The following is a 23,251-nucleotide window of genomic DNA, read 5'->3' on the forward strand; positions in this document are numbered from 1 at the left end:
ATGGATGCAAGTCATGAATTTCAATCGGAATCGGAATGGATGATTGTCGTCTCATTGATGATCAAGTCGTACAATGTATGCGTATGGTTTTAACTTCATCAATTAATTCAGAACTGATCCGTAAATAAACTCCGTTAGGTTGGTTTGTGCTAGTGCGCAATGTTATGGTACTCCAGTCCTATCAATGAGGCAATAAGCAAGCATTGGCCCGTTAATTCCCACTACTGTATCATGCACAACTCAAAAAGGTGAGAATTCTTTATCATCCATCTTTCGAAAGTTGAAAGTTTTGTTGACCTACGATCACTTGCTTCTTTAGGACTTCCGGCGTAGAGAACAGACTGTACTGTACTTATTCAACACCCTCTCTTTTCAGTTTTCACAGTCCACAGTCCACGCACAAAAAGTAGTAGCAGGTGGAAAGTCAAAGCATACCAAGTCAATCAACTGTGCGCCAACACAACTTCATCTCTAAAGAGGCGATATAATAAAACAAGAAACGTCTTTTACACACCCATCTCCAAAAACTAAGACGCATGATTTATCGTCCTACAGCCAAAACGGAGAAAGGTTCAACTTTGCACTGTCATTGTATTATACCATCAGAACTAAGACGTATTATTTTGTTTTGTTGATGCACTGTCTGTTTTGTAACACACACATTTTTTTTTTTTTTTTGTATGTGACGTGGTGATATACGAGAGATTAAAAAATAATTGAAGAACATATTTTGTGAATAATAATTTTTTAAATTTTTTTACCTTTAACAAATAATCATATCCAAACCAGTAGTAGCATCCCGAGTTCACATACCTACAAGAAATGGGGAGCCACAGCTAGTAGGATGTCCTGGTTTCCAACACCAAAGTACCAACTACAATCACCGCTCCTCGATTCTTAACACCCCCAATTTCATAAAAAAGAAAAACCGAATTGGGATACGAGTCTGCGAGTCTTTGGTAGAAAAAGCCCGCGCTTGTAACCGCTGAGGCAACAATCCTGTGCCGTAGGCCTTGCCCATTGATGGGCCTTTCTTGAAGTTTTAATCATGAAATGTGACGGGACGTTTAACTTGTATGGCATTTAACACTTGATTCACTCGAGCGATCTTTTCCTCTTTGTCCTAAGCTTTAATTTCTTTCCCCAACTGATATATGCATTGAAACCGCCAGTTGACACCTGTATTAAAGACAGAAATACATGCACGCCTAGGCGTTCAATCGGGTTAGAAAAGAGACAACCATTTACGTCAAAAAACAAGGGTTAAAAATAAGGGCCATGGAAATCCAAAATGATTTTTATCTGCTATTTTGTCCCAAGAAAGGAACACCAAAAGCCTTCAAATATTTGTGCTAATGCTATTGTGTCTTTACTTACAAAAGCTATCTGCTGCTATCTTTACAAAAAATCAACATAATTGTGCTTAGATTCCTCATAGGGGCTCATATTGAGATGTTAAGATCAATACGCGGTTTTTTCACTGTCGAAGGCGAAGGCAACGGCACAATAGCGTTGCACCGAGGGCACTCGGGGTTTTTTGTCGATATGAGCACATAAAGCAGACAACTGGGACAACCAGCCGCAAACGAAGTTGCTGACTTCTCCTCATCCCCAACCTCACCGTCTTTGATTGAGGATGAAGAATTCGAAGGCGGCGACGATGATTTTGACATAGATATCGACCGCTTCCTGAATGTTTCTTTCTCTGCCCTCTCAAGTGCTGACTTTACCTTGTCCAGAGTGCAAACGCTTTGGTAATTGGAAGACGGCGCTGCTGATGCGGATGCTGAAGATGATGGCACCAGCTTAAGGTCTAAGCTGCCATCGTCAAACAGGTCCATTGGCTGCTTTGCAGCTGGTGGAAAGTTAAGGTCCTGAAGCTTTGAACTCGTGCGGTCGTTCTGTTTCTTTTGATCTGATGTTGAAGCAGATGCTTTCTGAGGATCACATCTCTGGAGGTAGACTTTTCCTGACTGCAATTCAAGAATAACCATATTCCATGTACACATCAGTTGTCAGGAATGAGATGATCACTACGAGGAATTACACGAGAGCATCTAACTGTGCGCACAGAATGCATAAAGACGTGAATACCTACTTGTGATAAAGAACATGCCAATACCAATACCTCTGCCATTGTTGTACAATCTGATAGAACAAGTAAAAGGACCATACAAAGGAAAAACAAATTTAAATTTTTTTTTTTTTTTTGTTAAAAAGGAGGCCTTGGCTTGGTGGTACTGACAGGTTTTCTTAAATTCGTCCCCTTCCGCATTTGCTAAAAAATACTCCTACATATTACTGCAGCGACTATGATCTCCGTTGGTGCCTACAAGCTTTCGTCCCATCACGTCTCTCAACCTCACAAAAAGTAAAACAAAAAGAAACAAGGAAAGGAAAGCAAAGAAAATAAAAACCATTATTCCTTTTCCTAACAGGCAGGGCAGGGCAGGGCAGAGATGGAAGGAAATGGAATTACCAGGAATGGTTATTATCAACTGCAAAATAAGTGATGCCATCATTTTTAATGCTTAAAAGCTAACAAGTGTAACTGGCGTAGTATTCCCTCAACAAAAAAAAAAAAGTAACTGACGTAGTATCTAGCCATAATTAATAATTTATTCACGAATAGAAAAAATAATAGAATTGGGCAAGGCAAGTGAATAGTGAATTTATTAGTAGTATGTTCAAAACCATATCCACGAACGATCGGATCCATTACTTCCATTCAAAGTTAGCAGCTTCTGACGAAATACGATCATCACATCATAATTTAAAATAGAGAAGTGAAGTTACTCCAGTAATTACTAGTGATGATTTAGTACAGCCTAAAGAATCTCCAAAAAAGAACTATTAACCTCATCTGCAATAAATTCAATTCAATGCAAATCAATCCCCCCCTCCCCCAAATAAATGCCGAGCAAGACAAAAGGGTAGTCCTAGTTCATATTCAGATCAAATTAGCATAACAACGAACATCAATCCATCCAAAACCAAAGGGAAATAAAAGATTTTCATCAGCGCTTCTCCATAGTACTAATACACAACAAAAGCAATCATCAAATGAAATTTTGCAAAATTAAGGGGGGAGAAAAAAAAAAAAAGAAAGAAGGCTTTCTGCGTACCATTTTCTCACACAAAAACACATTAAGTAGTCATTGAAATTGTAAATGGTCACTCCTTTATATTGCAACAATCATTGATAGAGACATAAGAATGGATGAAACACTAATTTAGAGGGGTGAGAACTGCCAACTTATTTTCATCAGACTGAAAGGTTAACGATATTTTTAATCCCAAAAAACCCCGATAGCAATCCAAAATCATAAAGGATCCACAGAGACTGAATCGTAAATAGTAGTATAAGTTATAACAAACGAATAGTTGACTCATTTCAAGAATCATGACCATTAAAGAATCAAGAAGGGATTTATCTTCTTTTTTTTTTTCAGAAAAAAAAGGATTGGCTGGATGTTCTGGGGAAATTGAAGCGATGGGGAAGAATAACTGCTGAATAAAGATGATACCTTCAAGTCGAGGCGCTTTTCCCAACCAGATGGAACTTGCATGTCCAGGTCCAGCTCTTTGGAATCAAGAGGGCAACCGCCACCAAGAAGGTCACGAGTGATCAAAGCCGTTGATTTACCGGAGTCGTTAGAATCAGCAGCGTTCAAAATCCTAATTAGCGAACTAACTTCTGCGGCCATCGGCGCTGCCCTCTCTCAAGCAAGTACTTTTCTCTCAATAAAATAAGCGTATCTGCTCTTGTTTTTGCAGAGAACAAACAGAGCAAAAAGTAGAGAGCAGCATATATAGAAGGAGAGATATTGGGGCAGGGGATGTGGGGGAGGGGCGTTGTTGGGCAAAGAGAAACTGAGAAAAGAAAGAGAGATAAACTCTCTCTAACGCCCGTGTGTGTGTGTGTGTTGAGGTGGAGGAGGGTGCTTTAAATGAATAAATTGGTGGAAAAAAAAAAAAAAAAAGAGAGAGAGAGAGAGAACACGTCGAGAGACAGAGGGAGCAAGTGCGATCCGTTAATATGTGAAAAGAAAATGCTAAATCAAGGTGACCTCCCCTTAAGCTTGCTATAATTACGTAGACCACCTCTCCTTTTGATTCACAAAATTACATGAGTACCAATAAATAAAGACTGACACTCTTATCCTACGGTAACAAAAGCACCAAGCAATTATGCTATATTTGATTCCACAGATGTATTCCAAACCAGCTATGCAAACATTAGCCAAGGGAAAAATAGTTGTTTAATTGTTAATACTATGATATATATATATACATATATGTGTGTGTGTGTGAAAAAGTCTTCCTAAATTGATAGACTTTGCCGAGCCTAGAAAGAAGAATGTGCAGCTACAGAATGCATAACCTTGCTTACTTTCAAGACGAGTGAGCAACTAAGATATCAATTATTTTAGGTAAACGGAGGAAGGGTTAGATTAAGTGGTAAGATGAAAGGAGTTGTAAATAAGAGATTTTGAGGTTCAAATCCTCTCACTTATATTGAAAAAAAGAAGTCGCAAAATTTAAAAAAAAAAAATGGGCGGTGGAGCTAAGCTTTCCATGATTGATATAGAAAGGGAGTGGCTCTAAATTGAATTATAATGCTAATAATAGGGGGTGTCAATAATTTTATTTTGAAAAGTATGTGGAAGGTTATGTAAATATCCAAAACATTTGGCGAGGCCAATGTAATGAATGGCATGTACAAGGAAAAAAAATAAAAGCAATAAAGGAGATAATTATGGAATAACAATAATTTAGAATTATTAGGGAGATATTTGGAAGTAGCAAAAAGGATTTGAATTCATTTAAGGAGATAGGGAGGTGTATTAAAGAGGGGGCATTAAATGTTAAATGGTGGGTGAAGGGAAAATTCAACCTTAGAAGGAAAGGAGAGAGGAATAGGGGGGGCCGTGAGTAATGGCGGCATTAAATGCGACGAGAACACTAGCGGACAGCTGTAATTTAATGCATGCACAGAAAATACAAATAGAAGTATATGAATTAGAATACGCCATTACCATCTTAATGCCAATGGGCTCGCTCTTTGGCTGCCTACCATTTGCATTTAAAACATTACACGGACCTTTTTGGCACTTTCCCCGGATGGATATCATACGGCATTAATGATGGTAATGACTTGTTTTAAGTCCCTCTACTGCTTTTCTTCCAACAAACAAAAAATAAAAAATAAAAAATAAAATGGTCTCCCTATTGCTACTTGGATCCTTCCTTGCCCTGCCCGTTGGATCTTTGATTTTTTTATTTTTATTTTTTTGAATCAGATCCTTGATTGTTCATCGTGGATTGTCGATTGTCACACACCTCCAGCACCCCTCTCCTGCTCTCCTTATCCCAGGTACACACTAATAGTACTATATTTTCCTTTTACTTTTTTATTCTTTGCGGTACCAGGTGAAGAAGTTAGAAGTAGGAGAATTTACAGTACTTGTCAACCCCTGTGGCATGGCATTTGTTGAGATTTTCGGATCTATCCTTTTTTTTTTTTTTTTGCATAGAAACATCGCTATTTCATTAACTTTTGAATCTTTTTATTCGTACACGTGATCAATGAGAGATGAAAATTTTTATTTTGTAAAATGTGAGGGATTGTGGATTAGATTATGTAAATTTTGATTTGATAATTTTGCCCTTCAAAAATAATGACGTGCAAGGCACGTGGTGGATTCTAACCAAAGATCAGTTGAAAACCTAGATATGAATCAAATTTGATCGATGTGAATTTGTAAGGGATTGTAAAAGTACATCTTTAAAAGTGAGAGATGAAAAAAAATTATTTTACAAAATGTGAGAGACGTTTTGAACGATTTTTCCTATTACAAATGAAATTTCTCAGCCTTTTTTTCCCTTTTTTTATTTTAATCTGTACAGAGGAAGTCCAAAGTTTCGTGGTCAACGCACTTTTATATCTCGTAACCATAACTTCTTCTTTTATTTTACCTTATTTTTGGGTCCATATCCTGCACAATAGTAAGCAATAGAATATGAAAATTGATGTAAATAAGAAGGACAATGTGCAAGATGAAATGAAACATAAATAAGAAAAATGTAGCACTGCTGCAACTTTGGACAAATAAACGAGGAGTGTGCTAAGTCTATACCCCACTATTGTAAATCAACACGTTTTACAAGTATTGATACTAATGATACAGATAATCAGTGCATGAGAAGTGTAAATATAAAACAATTAACGTTTGTCAAGAAAAAAAAATTATGCAATGTTAGTTTTTAATTAATTTTTCTATCGTAATAAATTTCACTATAAAGAATGGAAAGTTACATATCTCATAGTACTATATAGAAAATTTTCACCATTAAGCGTAGGTGAAATCTCATATATTTTCCGTCGCTTTTTCTAGCAAAAAAAGTCAACCATGTATATTAAAAAAAAATTTTTTTTTTTTTTGAGGGAATCGTGTCTATAAAAAGTTGAATCGGTTGCTTTTGTGGGACTCAAAATTACTCCAGAGAAATCATTAGGTGCATACCCCCCACCCCGGGGCAGTACGTGGTTGTTTGCTAGTCATTTTCTGGGAGGTTTATCTTATATGCATGCCCGATGGACGAAAGCGGCGACTGAAACTTTTTTAATCTCCTGTTGTATACGGGAATCCTGACAGGTACGCCGTCAATTATTACTCATGTCCAGCGTAGATCATGGAGATTCGTTAACTGAAAATGTTAAGACTTATTCCCTTTTACTATTTTAATTGAAATGTCTATACAGTACATAAAGGAAAAGCGTCATTGGATAATGTAACCATGCAGCGTCACTTTTGAAATTCTTTATATATCCTTCTTGATTACAAGGAGAAATTTATCCCAATTTGCTCCGTCCATAATCAGCAGATAATTATTTGTTTAGTTATCCATTCACTACAACTTCCTCACACCAACTCCCAACTCCATGTAGTTTGCTTCATTTTCTTCATCTTTTCTATTTGATTATCTACATTATAATGAAATTTAATAAAATTCATTAAAAAAAAACTTTTTAATGAGATAATTTTGATAAATATACTTTTTGTTAACTTCACACGTGTGTGTTAGAGCGTGACTTTAAGTGCTAGTGTCTCATATCCGCATCTAATTCAATTCCTTTAAATATGATGATAGACTCCAATTTGTTAAAAAAATCAACTTAATAATATATATATATATATATATTTTGCTATATTACCCAGCATGAAGCACGATAAAGAAAGCAGGTCATTGAAGTAGAAGTTTTGATAGCGCCTCTTGTTGTCGATCGAGTAAAAAGACTTCAATGCCAAACGGTACAGGTGTGCACTACCCAATGCGGAGTGAAAGTAAGTGTGAAGATTTATGGATTCATATTTAATGGCTTTCAATTCGCATCTATGAAGGAAATTAATAATTTCCGAGAATTCTCTCATCTCTTTCCTTCTATTATTGTGATTTTACTTCACCCTTGAGATGAAGATGAAATGCCAAAAGACCACCTTGTCATCAGTCAGGACCTCATAACATAAGCAAAATCAATGCAGCATTTATTACGCTGAAAGAAACATCTTGCGCTGACCAATGTCTTACATCATCCCCCAATTCCTTCTAATCGCATTCTTCTTCTTCTTCTGCCTTTTTTTTCTTAGGATGAAAGATTAAAGTATGGTTTTTTTTCAGTGAAAAATACCAAACAGCTCATTGTGGTTTGACAAATGTTCAATTTAATTCTTTCGAATTTGAAAACCTACACTATAATTTCCTGTGATTTTGACTAAATTAAAATTTGAATAGAAAACATCAAATCTAACGATTGTGTGTAAAATATCAATATTGCCCCTTTAAAAATAAACTTCCTATAGTTTGTCGAATATTTAATTTAACTTCCTCAGGTTTAAAAAATTACATTATGACTCCCTACAATTTTTACTAAATTAAAATTTGAACGGAAAGCATCTTAAACTCCCTGTAGTTTGTCGAATGTTTAATTTAACTCCCTCTAGTTTAAAAAATTACATTATGACTCCTTACGGTTTCGACTAAATTAAAAATTGAATGGAAGACATCTCACGTATAGTTAGGACAATATTGACATTTTACACACAATCGTTAGATTGAATGCTTTCCGTCCAATTTTCAACTTAGTTAAAATTATATGGAGTTATAGTGTAGGTTTTCAACCCAAAGGGAGTTAAATTGAACATTTAGCAAACCACAATAAGTTTTTTTTTGTATTTTACCTTTTTTTTATAATAAGTGCTCGATAGACACTTGTTAAAACATCTAAATCATGATTTTTTTGAAGTGGGAGGGCTTGAATACGTGATCTCTCATTTACACTCTCTTATTCGAACCATCAAACTCATCCCTTTATCCATCTAATTGGTTGATGTGTATTAGAGGAACTTATTAAATAATAGGGTTAAATTGAAGCAATAATAATAAGGACCACAAATATGAACATGTGTTTTTTCTACATAACACTCGAGAGGAAGTCCGCGCTAAGCGTGAGAGTTTTAACCTGTATGATGAAATATTTATTCAGATAAAATTATAAAAGAGATAGTAAATTTAGAACTGCATAGTAATAGGTTTAATTGAATCAATTGAAGTGCATGAAATTATAAGTAAATTGGTCAAATCCACAATATTATAAAGGAAAACAAGTTTATAAGCGAATGAAATATGATTGTAATAAATAATCATACCATTATAAAACAACAACTATAGCAAAGACATCGTTACCTTTGTTACTGTACCATTATAACACAATCATGGCTATATCCAATCAACAATTAATATGTATCGACTATAAGGTCAGATTTAGATTTTATATTAATCATGAAATTGCAGTCAACAAATAATCTATTTTTACTCACAGTTTAACCAATTGCGCCCACGAACTTCATATTTTGAAAATATAGTTAGAAAATATAAGAAAATTCTTATGAATATTTGTATGTATATATTATGTATCCCATAATGAAATTTTCACAATCATATAATAATTACTGATAAAATATTAGGGGTAGAAAACTCATAATTTTTATTATATCAACTAAATTTCCAAAACTGCAAAAAAGAGACAAAGTAAATAAGCATACCTGTCAAATGCCCATAACAAAACATGGAGCACAAGCACTATTGTCAAGAAGCTCAGGAGCACTACAATTAATTTTGTAACGGGCTGAAAATATGAATCAGAACTAATCATATTCACTATTAACAGCTTCCCAAACCAATTATCTTTAGCATTAAGACTCTCTTTTATTGAAACTATAAAAATTATAGAAGAAGACGAAGAGTATTGTAATTACACTTGTGAGTGGCGTAAATATCACTTAAAAGCTTGATAATCATGTGGAATATAAATCGATTGTATATGGGAGGACATAATAGTCAAATCCTACTCAACTATACACTGCAATGTTATATAATGTTTGGTTTAATCACTTGCATTTGATTTTTTCCCTGCCTAAAAAATATATATGGATTTGACTATTATGTCCTCTCTAAATATGTATATATATATATATATATACATACATAGGAAACCGTGTATGCCTAGCATTTACTTTGATGTTTTTATATGTATGATTTTTTATTTTGTCTAACATTCTTTCCTTCCGCTTTACGTCATTAAACACGCTTAAATTCGTATTTCATACGCATGGTAAAAATCACAATCCCCGTATACTTCCTTATAGATCAAACGCAGTACCATATCGTTTGATGCTTTCTTAAAATTGTACTTAATTTCTTTGACGAAAACTATAGACAAAGTGATGTTCCCCTGCATAAATAATAAAAATATTTTGAATATGTGCTTAAAATTCGTATGTCATTCAGCGTTTTTTTTTTAATTTTTAAAAAATACACTTGATTCTAAAACATTGATATTTGTTATTTTCAACAACAAATTTTTAATAGTTGATGGAAATATAAGGTGGTTTTGAGGATAGATTTTTTTGGTTTTAGGGCCCATTTGATAAACTGAAGTCTGAAATTTGAATTCAAATTTTGAAAATTAAGTGTTGAAAAATTTAAGTTGTTGAATTGATTAAATTATATATATATTTGATAACTAATTGAATTACAATATTGAATTGAAATATCGAACAATATGTTTTTGTCTTTAAAAATAATTTCCTATATTTGTGTATTTGGAGAGAGAAAAAATGTGTATATGTGTGTGTGCAGGAGAGAAAACACAATGAAACAATTTAGAGGTAGTGTATTAAGTTTGTGTATTTGTGTGTGTGAGTGCGCGCACACGTGCATATGTGTCAAACAAAAGGAGAACAAAAATGCACGAAAATGTGTTATATGTGTGAGAAGTGTAGTACGTATAGTCAATTCAGAAAATTTAGTGCGAAAATTTCACATAAAATTTTCTGCACAAATTAAATAGTGCTTAATAGATTAAGTGGTAAGACTTTTTTATAATGAAATTAAATACATTTCTATTATTAAACACGTTGAATTCAAAAAGTTCTGAATAAAATAATTTTTAGTATTAATTAAAATTATGAAATAGGCCCCTAGTGTTTTCCTTGGGAACCGCAACTACTCTTTGCGAGTTTAGACCTTGGTGGAGCACTCGTTGCGAGACTTTGACAATTTTGGCTTCAATTTGTATAGGCAACTGAATTGCACAATATTTACTTTAGCATGCCGACGCAATCCCCATTGGCCCATAGCCGGAATATTATGTGAGTTACATTTTTAATTCGTCTCCTACACTGTTATAGGCTGGGTTATTAACACTCTGCGACCTTTCTTTCTCCTTTTTCATTTGTTGAAATCTCAATCACATCCTTTAGCCGTACGATGTTTTTCATTTTTTTTTTTTGGGATGGAAGTTGTAGCTTGATTCCCTATGCTTTTAGGAATGAAAGTAAAACTACTATGTTATAATTTGTCCTTTCGATTTTCATAGAGTGATTGTGAGTTATAACAAAAATTTTTTTACTTTTTTCGTAAATACATTTTTCAATTATCGTTTTACCTTACATATATTTAATCGCTACAGTAGATTTTTTAACAAAACTCCTAAAAATAGTAATTCAAACGAGCCAGTGTTTAGGTCTTATTCGCATAGTATAGGAACAGGATTCGAGTTGGGTCTAATATTAAACGAGTTACAAATATTGCTTATATTGCTTATATTTGATTTGTTAATTTGTATAGATGTTTGAGTTTGAATTCGAACTCAACTTGTTAAACTAAACAAGTCTCGAACTCGAGTTTAAAAATGATTAAATTTGATTTTATACAAATAATACACAAATTAGAATAAATTTAATTATATTCTTTGTTTTAGAAAATAAATAATACTATTTTTATGTATAATTACTTTTTTTTAAAGGAAATACACGGTATATATACATATATTTAATAATATTAAATATATTTATATTTGTATTGCTTACTTTTTATAATTAAATATTTGTCGATGAATCTATTTAAATAGTTCGTGAATAGGTTCACGATGGCTTAATTCTAATATTGTGGTGGAATTCGATTCGTTTGTTTATTATACGATCAGGATCAAAATCGTTTTTCAAACAGTTAAGGTTCGTTAAAAGCTCTGCTGAGATGGGATGGGGCGCTAATTTCGTATTTTCATAGTATCAGGGGTCTAAACGTAATTATGGACACGGTCTCCAATCCAATGGATCGAGTATGTATAAGAATTAAGATGCATTGGAAGACAGAGCAGCGTTAGCGTAATTTTGCTGCTATCAAATTCAAATTCCAAACAGAGGAGAAGAGGAGAAGAGAAGACAAAGGGACAGAGCATCCACCACAAGAACAACATCATCATCATCGATCATGCAGATCTTCGTGAAAACCCTAACCGGGAAAACCATCACCCTCGAAGTTGAAAGCAGCGACACCATAGACAATGTGAAGGCCAAGATTCAGGTCCAATCTCTATACCTATTCCTATCCCCGACTTATTTATCAACCTAATAGTTTTGTAGTGGAGTATTTGCTTTGTTTATAACTACAAATTCTTATATATTATCACTTTTTTTGCTACTTTAAGTGTCCACTGTTGCTCTTAGTTAAACTCGGATGTGATTTTTGTACATCTTATTGTGGAATCTGATAAGTAATTTTGTCAAGAGTAAAGGTTTTGTTAGTGTTTCTTAAAATAAAAAAAAAGGAGATGCTGTTCTGCTGTTTTTAATTGGACTAGGGTTTTCGATAGTGATAAACTAACTTATTGGATGACTGTAATGGACCTTAAATTTGAACCAGTTTATATTGTGTCAACACCGAGAATTAGTAGGACAAGCCGCTTTGAGATTGATTTTACCAGTTGTCACACCAATTTCATTTTATAAATTGGTTTTATCAGTTCCTTCAGCTGCATGGATTATCGACCTGGGAACTCGTAGCAAATACATTGTTCTAAGCGACAAAATCATACTGGGTTCGTACTTTTAACTTAGGCTATTATTTCAATGAAGGCTGCCCTTATTAATTGGTTCTCTCCTTGTGCAACATAACATTCTGCATGTTGGATTTTATCTTTAAATGCTGTGATTGGTCTGGTTCTTCTTCTTATATTTGTTTTTGCAAGTCAAAATTGAATGCAATATACATTTGTCTTTGAACTATATACCATTTGGTAAGGTGCTTTTCTTTTGGTAAAGCCAATGCTATCTGATCCAATCCTTTTTATGCACTATAATAAATATAGTTATGAGCTTGGATCACTTGAAATCACTGGCTTTTAGTCTATATGATGCTATATGGTTTCACTCTTGGAAATTTGACTGTTTATGGTTTCTATTTCGTTGTTGGACTGGTATATATTTGTCATGTTGATGACACAGGAGTTGTGATCGGATTACCTTTGGGTTTTGGATATTTATTATACCATTTCTTTGGTTGTAGACTGGACATTTTAATATCAATACTACGAGTAACTAGTTTTAGTGAAGCTTCCCTTCTAGTGTTTCGTGCTAGTTGGTGCGTCAAAGAACAAACAGGCTGTAAATCTTTGGTATTGGATGGCATTCAGTGTAATGAAATGTGTGCAACAACGTTTAGTTGGGTAATTCAGCAATCGACAGTGCTGTTCAAAATTTGATTTCTTTTTTAGGAAATCTAACGACATGATTGGCATCCTCGAGAATCAGAGGTGTCAAAATGGGCGACTCGAACGGGTTTGGACTAGTCATAATTGGGTAATAGGTATAATTGGGTCAACCCATCTATATCAATTTAAATAAATGGATATGAATGGATACCCATTTATGCCTATTTAATAAATGAGTATGGATACACCCAATTATCCATTTATGAGTCACTTAAAATTCTATTTATTTATTTGTTATTTTTTGGCATGTTGTTTGAAAAGAAATAACGGTGTTTTATTGTTATTAGATTGGTAAGAAATTCAAATTTATTTGCTTAATGCTTACTAAAAGTTGGGTGCAAATGTATAATTATTTTTAAATGGGTATATAAATGGATGAGCCGAGTCAACTCACTACCTACTAGTTAAATGGGTTTAATTGGGTACCCATTTAGACCCATTCAAAATTAATGGACGAGTTTGGGCGTATTATTGGTGGGCGGGTTTGGACGGATCAATATAATTTAAGTTGTGAATGACACCTCTACTCTAGATCTTAGTCTTGCATTCAATATTTAACATATTTTTATGGGATAGTTAAGTCTGAGTAACTTGTTGCATATTGGTGTTATTGTCATATGAATTTGCGTGCTATCAGGATGGCGACTTACTATCCATATCTGCTTCCTCTTTCAAATCCTTATGCAGACTTTTCTTCTTGGTGATGAGCACTTAATTTCTATCGTTACATCATAGAATGTCCACTGGAGTGCATTGGGACAAAGAGAAATGCTTTAGGGTGTTATTTTCACTTGCCTCTCTGCTTTGCTATGCTGCTTTCCTTCTATTGGATACTTTTGTATGGGGATGTAGTTCTGTTCACAAAAAGTACGCTGGAGTACTTTGATTCTAATATAGAGGCTAATGATTTAACTTGGACCACTTAATTTTCTGTTGTATAAGTTATTATATGTTTACTTTTCCTTTCGGGAGTTAATTTGCTTCTAATGCTGAGAGTTTATGCTTCTTTTTTGGTACTTCCAATGATTTTACTTGGACCACTTAATTTTCTGTTATGTGTGTGAATATATGTTTAATTTTCCTTTGTGGTGTGCTGTGTTTCTAATGCTAAGAGTTTGTTCTTCTCTTCTGGTACTTTGAAGTTATGCTTTGTAAATGAGACTAACAAGATGATTTTTATGGTATCAGGACAAAGAAGGTATTCCACCTGACCAGCAGAGACTGATATTTGCTGGCAAGCAGTTGGAAGATGGCCGTACTTTGGCTGATTACAATATCCAGAAAGAATCAACACTTCATTTGGTTTTGAGACTAAGAGGAGGAACAATGATCAAGGTCAAGACTCTTACTGGAAAGGAAATTGAAATTGACATTGAACCAACAGATACAATTGATCGGATCAAGGAACGGGTGGAGGAGAAAGAAGGAATTCCCCCTGTGCAGCAAAGGTTTGGAATTGCTGTAATCTGAATAGAGTGGATGTTCTAGTGTTTTCTATCTCAGTCTTCTAATTTCTTACAGAAATTTTGTTTAGATGCTTCTGAGATCTTCTTGTTAATTTCATATATTACTTGCTTCCTAAGTTATTTTTGTTGTGAACTTGTCGTAATTTGAGTGATTCTATTTGTGATTTGAGTAGTTAAATACGTATCTGCTTAATCTAGTGTTCTTTCACGGATTTGGAGGATTTCTTCCTTTTCTATTAGGCTTTTAGTGATGCCATGGGTAATGAACCATTTCAGTTTAATTGTCTGAAAATGTCAACTCTAAATGTCATTGAGTCAAAACAAGCTCCGTCTTCCTAAGCACCTGTCACTGTGGGTATATTTTTTGAATTTGTAATGGACACTGACACTTAAATATTCTGAGAGCTTTCTATCGTTATTCCATTTTGTTAGAAAGTTGAAATCCTTACTTAAGGTACTTTTCTGTTGCAGGCTCATCTATGCTGGCAAGCAGCTTGGGGATGACAAAACTGCTAAAGACTACAACATTGAGGGTGGTTCTGTTCTTCATCTTGTTCTTGCTCTGAGAGGTGGAGGTTGTTAGGTCTTAGTTGGTTTTCTGCAAATTTACTTGTCCAACCTTTATACTTTGGGAATATGCTCTTGTAGAACTATGAGTTTGAGGTGCACTTGCAGCAAAAATGAAGAAATTTATTTTTGAGATGCTAAATAGTGGCTTTACATGGCATCTGGTAATTATATCTCTCGCTTTGTATGTTGGATGCTGTGCTATCTTTTCCTAAGGCATGATCAGTTTTTTTCTACTTCTGAGGTTATTCGTGTTTCGTGATGTTGGAGCTCAAATTTGGAAAGGGGTATACTTGTCTGAAACCGATTGAGAGTCTGCTTTTGTTCTGTCAGAACCTTGAAAGGCGAGGGAGAGAGAAGTTTTTTTTTTTCCCCCTCGTGTGTAATTGCATTTGTTGTGGAAAAGTAAGGCCTGGCTGTTTTGTGGTTCATTGGGAATGCTTGGGAATTGGTCACTCAATTGGTTGTCTATCCTATTAAAGCTTTTCCATACCATGATGGTGGTTGAGTATGGGGCTTTCTTGCATGAGATGGTCAGTGTTCACCAATTCAATTGGGTGACAGATCTAATTAGTCACATCGGGCTGAAGAAATTGTTGAGCTATGTTGGATTCCGGCCGTACCACTAGAGACTAATTGGGGCTTCAAAGTTCTGAACCAGTACTACTGATTGTCAAAATATCCGGCGTTTTGGTGGATTTGAATTTGTTTTTACATTATGGTGTCTGTGGGATAGAGCGGCATTCAGCAGTTCTTTGCACTTCCGGAAATGGGGTTGCAGGTCATTTCCCTTGTTGTCCGTCGCTATTAACCTTACCAACCTCCATCTTTTTTAGGTAAAACGTATCACACCTACCTGGCTTGGATTATCCCTTTGATGTATTTTTTTCCTCCGTCCAGGAAGAATTTGAAATCGAATGGGTACATGTTGCGTGTAAAAGTGAATTTCTAAAGCCTCGCTCAAAATGATACTGATGGATATGTTCCAAGTTCCGTTGGGCGTGTAAAGGGACATAATTTGAGTTCTAAGGGATATGTAACAATTGATACCTCTCTTTGTAGTTTGTACATCCCACAACAACAACGGTATGATACCCAAAAAGCACCGGCTCCATTCCTCCCATATGATATGACGCGTATTTATTTATTTTTACACTTTCTGATTCTAATTCTGAGTAGTAGTAGTATTAAAAAGTTCAGCCCATATAAATTTTCAAAGTATAACAAAGAAAGTGCAATGCAGCTATCAGGCTGCTGCCTTGTTTAATTAATTCCGGCAAACCTTCTGTATTTGGCTTGCGGGACCAATAACCGACGGTGGTTCCGTGTGGCTGTGTTGCTTCATGCATGTCCGGTAAGAACGACGCAAAGGCTGGCTCTAATCGGGTTGTGTTGCACATCCCTTTTTTTTTTTTTAAAAAAAAAAATAATAATAAATAAAAAAGACCAAAAGTAGTATAGAGGAGATGATGAGATATTCTTCACTTCACTGAGTAGATTAGCTGATGTGTTGGCTGTGAATAATTGCTTAGTACTGCTATAAGAAATTCCATATTCCTAAAAATTAAGGGGGTGCATAATTGCATTATTTCACATAAGACCGACGTCATGCATACTGCAACTCATCATCTTAATACACTTAGTAGTGGATGAATGAATCTTTCATCTTAGCCAGCTTTATACTACTAATTGTTTAGTTTTAGTCGTGAAAAGTCTTTGCATGGTTAGTGATATTCTACTTACCCAAAAGGAAAGATGTCAAAATTAGGTATCGAATGGTAAAAGCCTTCCAATGTTGGCTTCCTAACCGGATGACTTGTAACTAATTTAATCACCATATTTCATTTTTTTTTTTTTTATGTTTCTCTGACTTTTGCATAAGTTAGACTTTTTCCAAATTCTGTTTTTGCAATTTTCTGCTGCTACTACTACTGCCTCTTTTTTTTAAACTCTAAATAAATACGGTCGGTCCAAAATGCACTAATTTGAGCCGGTGACCTAAATCCCCACTTCCGCGATTGCTGACCTAATCGCGACAACATCGCATGAATGAACTTCGTTCTACATTGGCATTCATCTGCTGAATTTTAAGAACATCAATTTTGTGGGCTAACATATTTCTCATGAACGAAATTTATTTCGAGTGGATTCTGCTATTTAGTTATTGCTTCTTCTTGCCAAATATTTGCTTCCACCAATATTACACATCTTTGGGTTGCTTTTCTTCGACGTGCTAACTGTAACCTTTTTTTAGGAGTCAAGACATTTGACGTGCCAAAGAAAGATCAAATTCACTGGATCCATATCTATTTGGAATTTTGTCTTGCGTGCTTAACACACACACACACACACACACACACAAGTGTTTTCAATCTCTACAAAACCCGAAAAGCTTTTGATTTTTCAAATCGGTAGGGATCTTTTGTGGAACAAATACCACCAATTTATCAAAAAAAGAACAAATCAGATGGATTCGAATATCTCAGAATTCTCTTTATTTGGTGATACAGAAATGCATCAAAAAAAATTTTAGCAGGTAGGATTAGGATTTAAGAAGCGAGGGGGGAAAATAAAAATTTGAATCCATGTCCGAAACCTTAACTTTAATCGCTAGATCAAGACCTCCTTGGCATCAAACTTCACGTCTAAATTTTCAGCCGATTATTTTGTCTAAGCTGCGAGTTTAATGTAGTTTGTCCTATGGCAATGATTTTTTCTCCACGAACTAAGAGCCCTCTTCTCTGGCTTCGATTCTGAAGTTTACGCCCCCTGTAACAATGCCTTTTAAAGCTGGTAATCTTCTTCTTTGCGCATAATATAATATCAATAAGGGTGAAATAAGCAGGGATCACTCAGAAATAAATACGAACTGGCTTTTTTGCCTACCTGATAACCTTTTCGGCCCGAGCTGGAATGGAAATCCACTAGCTAGTATCAAAGGCTGCAAGCGTCCTTTAGTCCCTACCAGCCTGCATAAATTTCCTAGGATGCATAACTTCCTTTTTAACTGCAATACACTGCACTTGTTTATTAGTGTACATGCATTCTTTCGTCAGGGAATATCAAAGTCTCTTCTACCAAATGTGGATGTGATGCTTGTGATCACACATAGTCAATATCTCTGAAGGATAGTTAATTAGTCATCATGTGTTGCCACGTAAACGGTAGTTGTTATGTTCAAGTGTTTTTGAAAGCATTACAATTCGTATATGCAAATGTAGGCCCCTTAAAAGGACTAATGTTGGTGGAAATGATCGTAAGTTGGAAGTGATGTGACTTCATCAGCTCCTGTACCAACTGCTTGGCTCCAGGAACCAGTATCAAGTAAATAGCATCTACAATCGCAATATGACGATTAATTAAGTTAATACCACCCACAGAATAAGAAAAATCCTATACTAAGCGACATATGATTGAAGGTATAAAAATAAACTAAAGGATGATCCACCTCTTTGATTTTAAGGATTTTCGCAGTCGCCTTTTGTAAATGAAGTCACAAAATAATCTAGAGATAGACGAAAAATTTACGGGTGCAATAGTTGTAAGACAATTTTTTTCCATCATCTTGCAACTCATACACACACATATAAAATATATAGGTGTATGAAAATTAATCTTGACTCGATTATATACAGGCTTGCAACATAATATTATGTACAAAACATATGAAAGAAATACCAACATGATTATTAAGTTAATACCAGCCAAAAAAAGGCTAAAGCTGAGGAAGAAGTATCAAGGGCAACAGCTAGCTGTAGTCGACCTTTTAGTCTAGCAACATAATTGTGGAGAAGATGACAATTATGGTTGGAATAGTATATAAGCTTGATTGTCCTACATTTTGAAGCTTTTATGGTAAAGTTTGATTATCTTTAAAAAAATAAAAATAAAAATCAGCAAGGCTTTCATGATTTATTATGGAAATGGAAGAATCGCAAGATATTAATTAGGATAAGAGAGGGAATGATTTATGACAAAATGATGATGTCATTAATAATAATAGTAATAGTAATAATAAAAATAAAACCAACGGCGCTCTGAGATGGGGTGACTAATTAAGGTGATTTAAATGTGGTTTAAAAGCCTTTTTGTCAAATTTGATGGATTGGTGGAAGTATATATTTATGATTAAAATTTAGTACCAAAATAAGACGCAAGGCAAAATCTTCAATGGGAGGAAGGCTTCAAAATTTTGCCATATGAAAATAGTAAAAAAAAAAGGGAAATTTTTTGAGTATCCAATAATTATGTCAAATAAATAATTTTGAGGGAACTTCCTTGTTTGGTCGGTCATGCCATATACTGGTTGGTAATTATTATTATTCTCTCTACCTATAAAGGGCGGGCACGAGAGAAGCAGCTAGGCGGCGATAAAAAGACAAAGCATGGGAAGACTGAGGAGGAGGATCCACGACAACTGAGGACGTTCCTCTCTCTATCTCTCTCTGTCTCAGCTAATTAATTAGCCAATCCACTGCCACTTTTGTTTTAGGAGTACTTACGTGCTGTTCTTTTCTTGCTGACTGCATCGAATCCAGCCGATTCCAGATGGGAAGGGGAAGGGCTCCTTGCTGTGATAAGAGCAAAGTCAAGAAGGGGCCTTGGAGTCCTGCCGAGGATTATAGGCTCATCTCTTTCATTCAGAAGCAAGGCCATGCTAACTGGCGTGCTCTTCCAAAACAAGCTGGTAATCAATCAGCCACCCCTTCCCCCCCCCCCCCCCCCCCCCCCTTTTTTTTTTTATTCATCCTTAATTTGTGTCTCTCATGATCTCATCAGCCAAATTAATCAAAAAAAAAAAATTTTGTTTTTAATGAAAAAAAGTATGTATAACATCAACCAAATAGCCATGCATTCATTGATGCACAAGTACAAACTCTCTCTCTCTCCCTTCTTCACATTTTTTTTGGATGATCATCTGTCGTTTGTGAGTTCTATTTTCATAATGGAACGGGCGACGCGAAAGAAGAAGATGAGGAAATTAATGGAATTCAACCTTCGTCATTTGAAGTCCTCAATTAAGACCTGTATATCCACTTCGATTCGAGACCCATGATCCCCCTATCTGAATTGGGCTTATGCACTTCACTCGGTGTCTAGTAAAGGAGCTTAGGAGCGTAGTCGTCGGCCTTCCTACGCGCATGCGTCCGCCGGAATGTTGATGTTGTGCTGCAGATTGAATTCATGGGCTAGCTAAGTTGTTGTTTCTCTTGCATTGCATTGCATTTCGGTCCTTTCCTGCCATGCAAAATAAAATCTCCACAAAACCATTTTGGAATCGTATCGTCCCTTTAATCACCGCCATTGTCTTGTACATTTGCACAATGCTTAGTAGTAGTTGCAGAAATGGGTTATTCATGGAGTGTTATCGCTCGGGCACCCAAACAAAAACAACAACAAAAAAGGGTAATGGCTTTGCTTTTACGGTGGAATATACACCTGTCTCTGGCCCCAATTAGTTGTGGACTTTTCCTTCCAAACAAAACTAGATATGAGTTTATGCCGACTCAAATTGCTAATTTTTCAATATGTTATTTTTCACGTTATTCAGATGATTTGTGAGGTGCAACTAAGCTTTGGAAATGCATTACAAATCCGTAACCTACGCAGCTTGTTTTCTGTATATAGTAGCTTCGTGATTTTGTTGATGCCTCATTAATTAGTTAATAATAATAGACTTAACCTCTGCAAATAAATTTTGACTTCAATGGAACTGTTCAGCCAGCTCGTGAGATTGGCTTTTTTTTTTTTTTTGCCAATTCAATATTTATCCTCTTTGACTGTCCCGTCCCGTCCTCATCAGTTTACTACTGTTGGTCGATATGTAGTGGTAACTGGTAAGGGGTGAGTACTGCTATTATTATTAAAGTATTAAGTTTCAGAATAATTTTTAGTCGTCCAATTTCAATCTTTCCTTCGTACAAAAAAGCTACTCCATATTATAATGCCTGCTCCTGTGGAGGCAGTCTATTCAAAGCTGAATAAGTCGTTGCCAAAGCAAAAAAAAAAATTCAAATTCTCCAGTTTTTACTTAATCATCTGAGGTCTACAGCTGACTTAATAATTCAGTCCTGTACCAAATCTCCATCTAATTAATATTCGGTGGGTGCACAAGGAAATGTATGTCAATCGGTGAAAATACCTCTTACGGTATTTGTTAACTAGGACCAGGAAGAGTGGTTGGGGGGTGGGGGAGAAACAGAATCAGGAATCTACAAAAAGTCCATATTCATCACTGTTTTGTTTGTTATTGTGATGATGATGATGATGATGATGTTCACTTCTGTCATTACCAGCAGCAGTAGATTAGTAACAGTAGTAATCTTCTCTTCTCTACTCTACTCTCTGCCACAGGGCTGTTGCGATGTGGAAAGAGCTGTCGATTGAGGTGGATTAATTACCTAAGACCTGACGTCAAGCGAGGCAACTTCACCCCTGAAGAAGAGCAAACCATCATTAACTTGCATAACGCTCTGGGAAACAAGTATGATACTAGTACCAGTTTTTGAGTTTCTTTTTGCTGACTTTTGACAAATTTTATTACAGTATCTCCATATGCTATATGCTGTATGATCCTTTTTTTTTATTTGACAAACTCATTCCCGATGGCAGGTGGTCTAAAATTGCATCTCATTTACCAGGAAGAACTGACAATGAGATCAAGAATGTTTGGAATACGCATTTGAAGAAAAGACTGGTTCTTGGAAATGATGATGCTAACTGTCATCAAAAAATTGAAACTAGCAACTCATTCACAAGTTATTCTGCTTCGCCTTCTCCTTCCTCCAGTTCCTGCATCTCTTACGGGGAACTGAATACGGAAAAAGGACCTGGGGGCGATCAGGAGGGCCTACACTCCAAAGTTGATGAGCAGCAGGAACCGTGCACTTCGCCAACTCATCCAAATGCACCTAATCTGGAAAACTTCAGCCAACCTGCTGAAGAAACCTGCTCGCTCGACAGCTGCATTAAGTCAAAGGCATCTCCTGAGGTTCGAAAGACCACGACCGACGAACCTAAAGAAATGGCTCAAGATGGGAATATCATGGAGATCCCACTGGAGCCGGATGCTGATTTTTGGAACTTTTTGGACGGTTTAGATCCTATGGATAAGTCCACTGAATCTCAACCACAGCAGGAATATGGGGTCTCCCAGAGCTCAAACTCGGGAGAAAACCATCAGGAAGAAGTTCATGAATACAAGAGGTGGTTGAGATACTTGGAAAATGAACTTGGACTCGTTGGAGGCAATGATGGGGAATGTCCACAAAAGGGTGCAGGCGCAGAACAGCAGCAGCAGCAATTAGTCACAGATACTTCAGACGATGAGATGATGTCTAGGCCAGAATTTGATCCAGCTGCTATGGCTTACTTTTCAATGTGGCCTTCTTCGCCTCAAAACTTTGGTATCTGAAGTCAAACTTGGAACTTGTGATTCGTGGAGATCACCGAACTTAGCATTGACAAACTTTGTTATCTAGCTAATGAATTAGTAATAACTAGGAATCCTTTCACATGAAACAGAGGTATACATACAAAAAGTACAAACACAGGGCATTCTCATGTATGATCTGGTATCCGTCATTCTCCAGAGATTGTATCTTAGACTAAGACTGACGAAGAGATACCACAGTAATGCAGTATCCATTGACATTATGTGTTGAGTCTGAAACTAGCCAGTAGTAGTGGGTTGGTGATATTCCTCACTAACCAGCACTGAGCAGTAACCGTAGGCATGTGGAGAATTTATAGTCTATACAATACAGCTTCCCCAGTCCCCACATTTTAGAAAATAATAGTACCAAGAAACTGGAGGTTCGGGCAAGTCTTGAAGTTGACGGATGCAGTGATATCTTTAGTTTTCATGAAAAAACATTTACGTGTAGAAACCATACCCTGTGATGATGGGCAATGAAAATGGAAAAAACGTTGTGGACAAAGACGAATTGAAGATGGCTGCTAAAGTCTTAGATGTTGGTGTTGATATCTTGAGGAAAAATTAGTGGGCGGGGTCAGATTTTGCTGCTCTACAGTTTGAAAATGCTCTGAAAGCATGCATCATCCAATTCTTCTTGTTGCTGACAAATATCCTCTTTTTTTT

General features: G+C 35.7%; 3 protein-coding genes across 3 annotated transcripts; 2 read left to right on the forward strand and 1 right to left on the reverse strand.

Annotated features, from left to right (window-relative positions):
- Positions 1-1,283: 1,283 nt before the first annotated feature.
- LOC113743490 (uncharacterized) lies at positions 1,284-3,923 on the reverse strand. The gene is made up of 2 exons (XM_027271523.2): positions 3,528-3,923; positions 1,284-1,973 (listed from the first exon to the last, which is right to left on the reverse strand). Exons 1-2 carry the CDS (start codon positions 3,705-3,707, stop codon positions 1,443-1,445), a joined length of 711 nt encoding a protein of 236 aa, XP_027127324.1. The 5' UTR covers positions 3,708-3,923; the 3' UTR covers positions 1,284-1,442.
- A 7,786-nt stretch (positions 3,924-11,709) lies between these two features.
- On the forward strand, positions 11,710-15,292 carry LOC113743347 (ubiquitin-NEDD8-like protein RUB2). Its single transcript, XM_027271328.2, has 3 exons — positions 11,710-11,931; positions 14,306-14,565; positions 15,055-15,292. Exons 1-3 carry the CDS (start codon positions 11,839-11,841, stop codon positions 15,164-15,166), a joined length of 465 nt encoding a protein of 154 aa, XP_027127129.1. The 5' UTR covers positions 11,710-11,838; the 3' UTR covers positions 15,167-15,292.
- Positions 15,293-19,509: 4,217 nt separating this feature from the next.
- LOC113687717 (transcription factor MYB63) lies at positions 19,510-22,924 on the forward strand. The gene is made up of 3 exons (XM_027205260.2): positions 19,510-19,837; positions 21,505-21,634; positions 21,763-22,924. Exons 1-3 carry the CDS (start codon positions 19,699-19,701, stop codon positions 22,562-22,564), a joined length of 1,071 nt encoding a protein of 356 aa, XP_027061061.2. The 5' UTR covers positions 19,510-19,698; the 3' UTR covers positions 22,565-22,924.
- Positions 22,925-23,251: the final 327 nt, after the last annotated feature.

This window comes from Coffea arabica, chromosome 5e, assembly GCF_036785885.1.
Source record: "Coffea arabica cultivar ET-39 chromosome 5e, Coffea Arabica ET-39 HiFi, whole genome shotgun sequence".
Taxonomy (NCBI): Eukaryota; Viridiplantae; Streptophyta; class Magnoliopsida; order Gentianales; family Rubiaceae; genus Coffea; species Coffea arabica.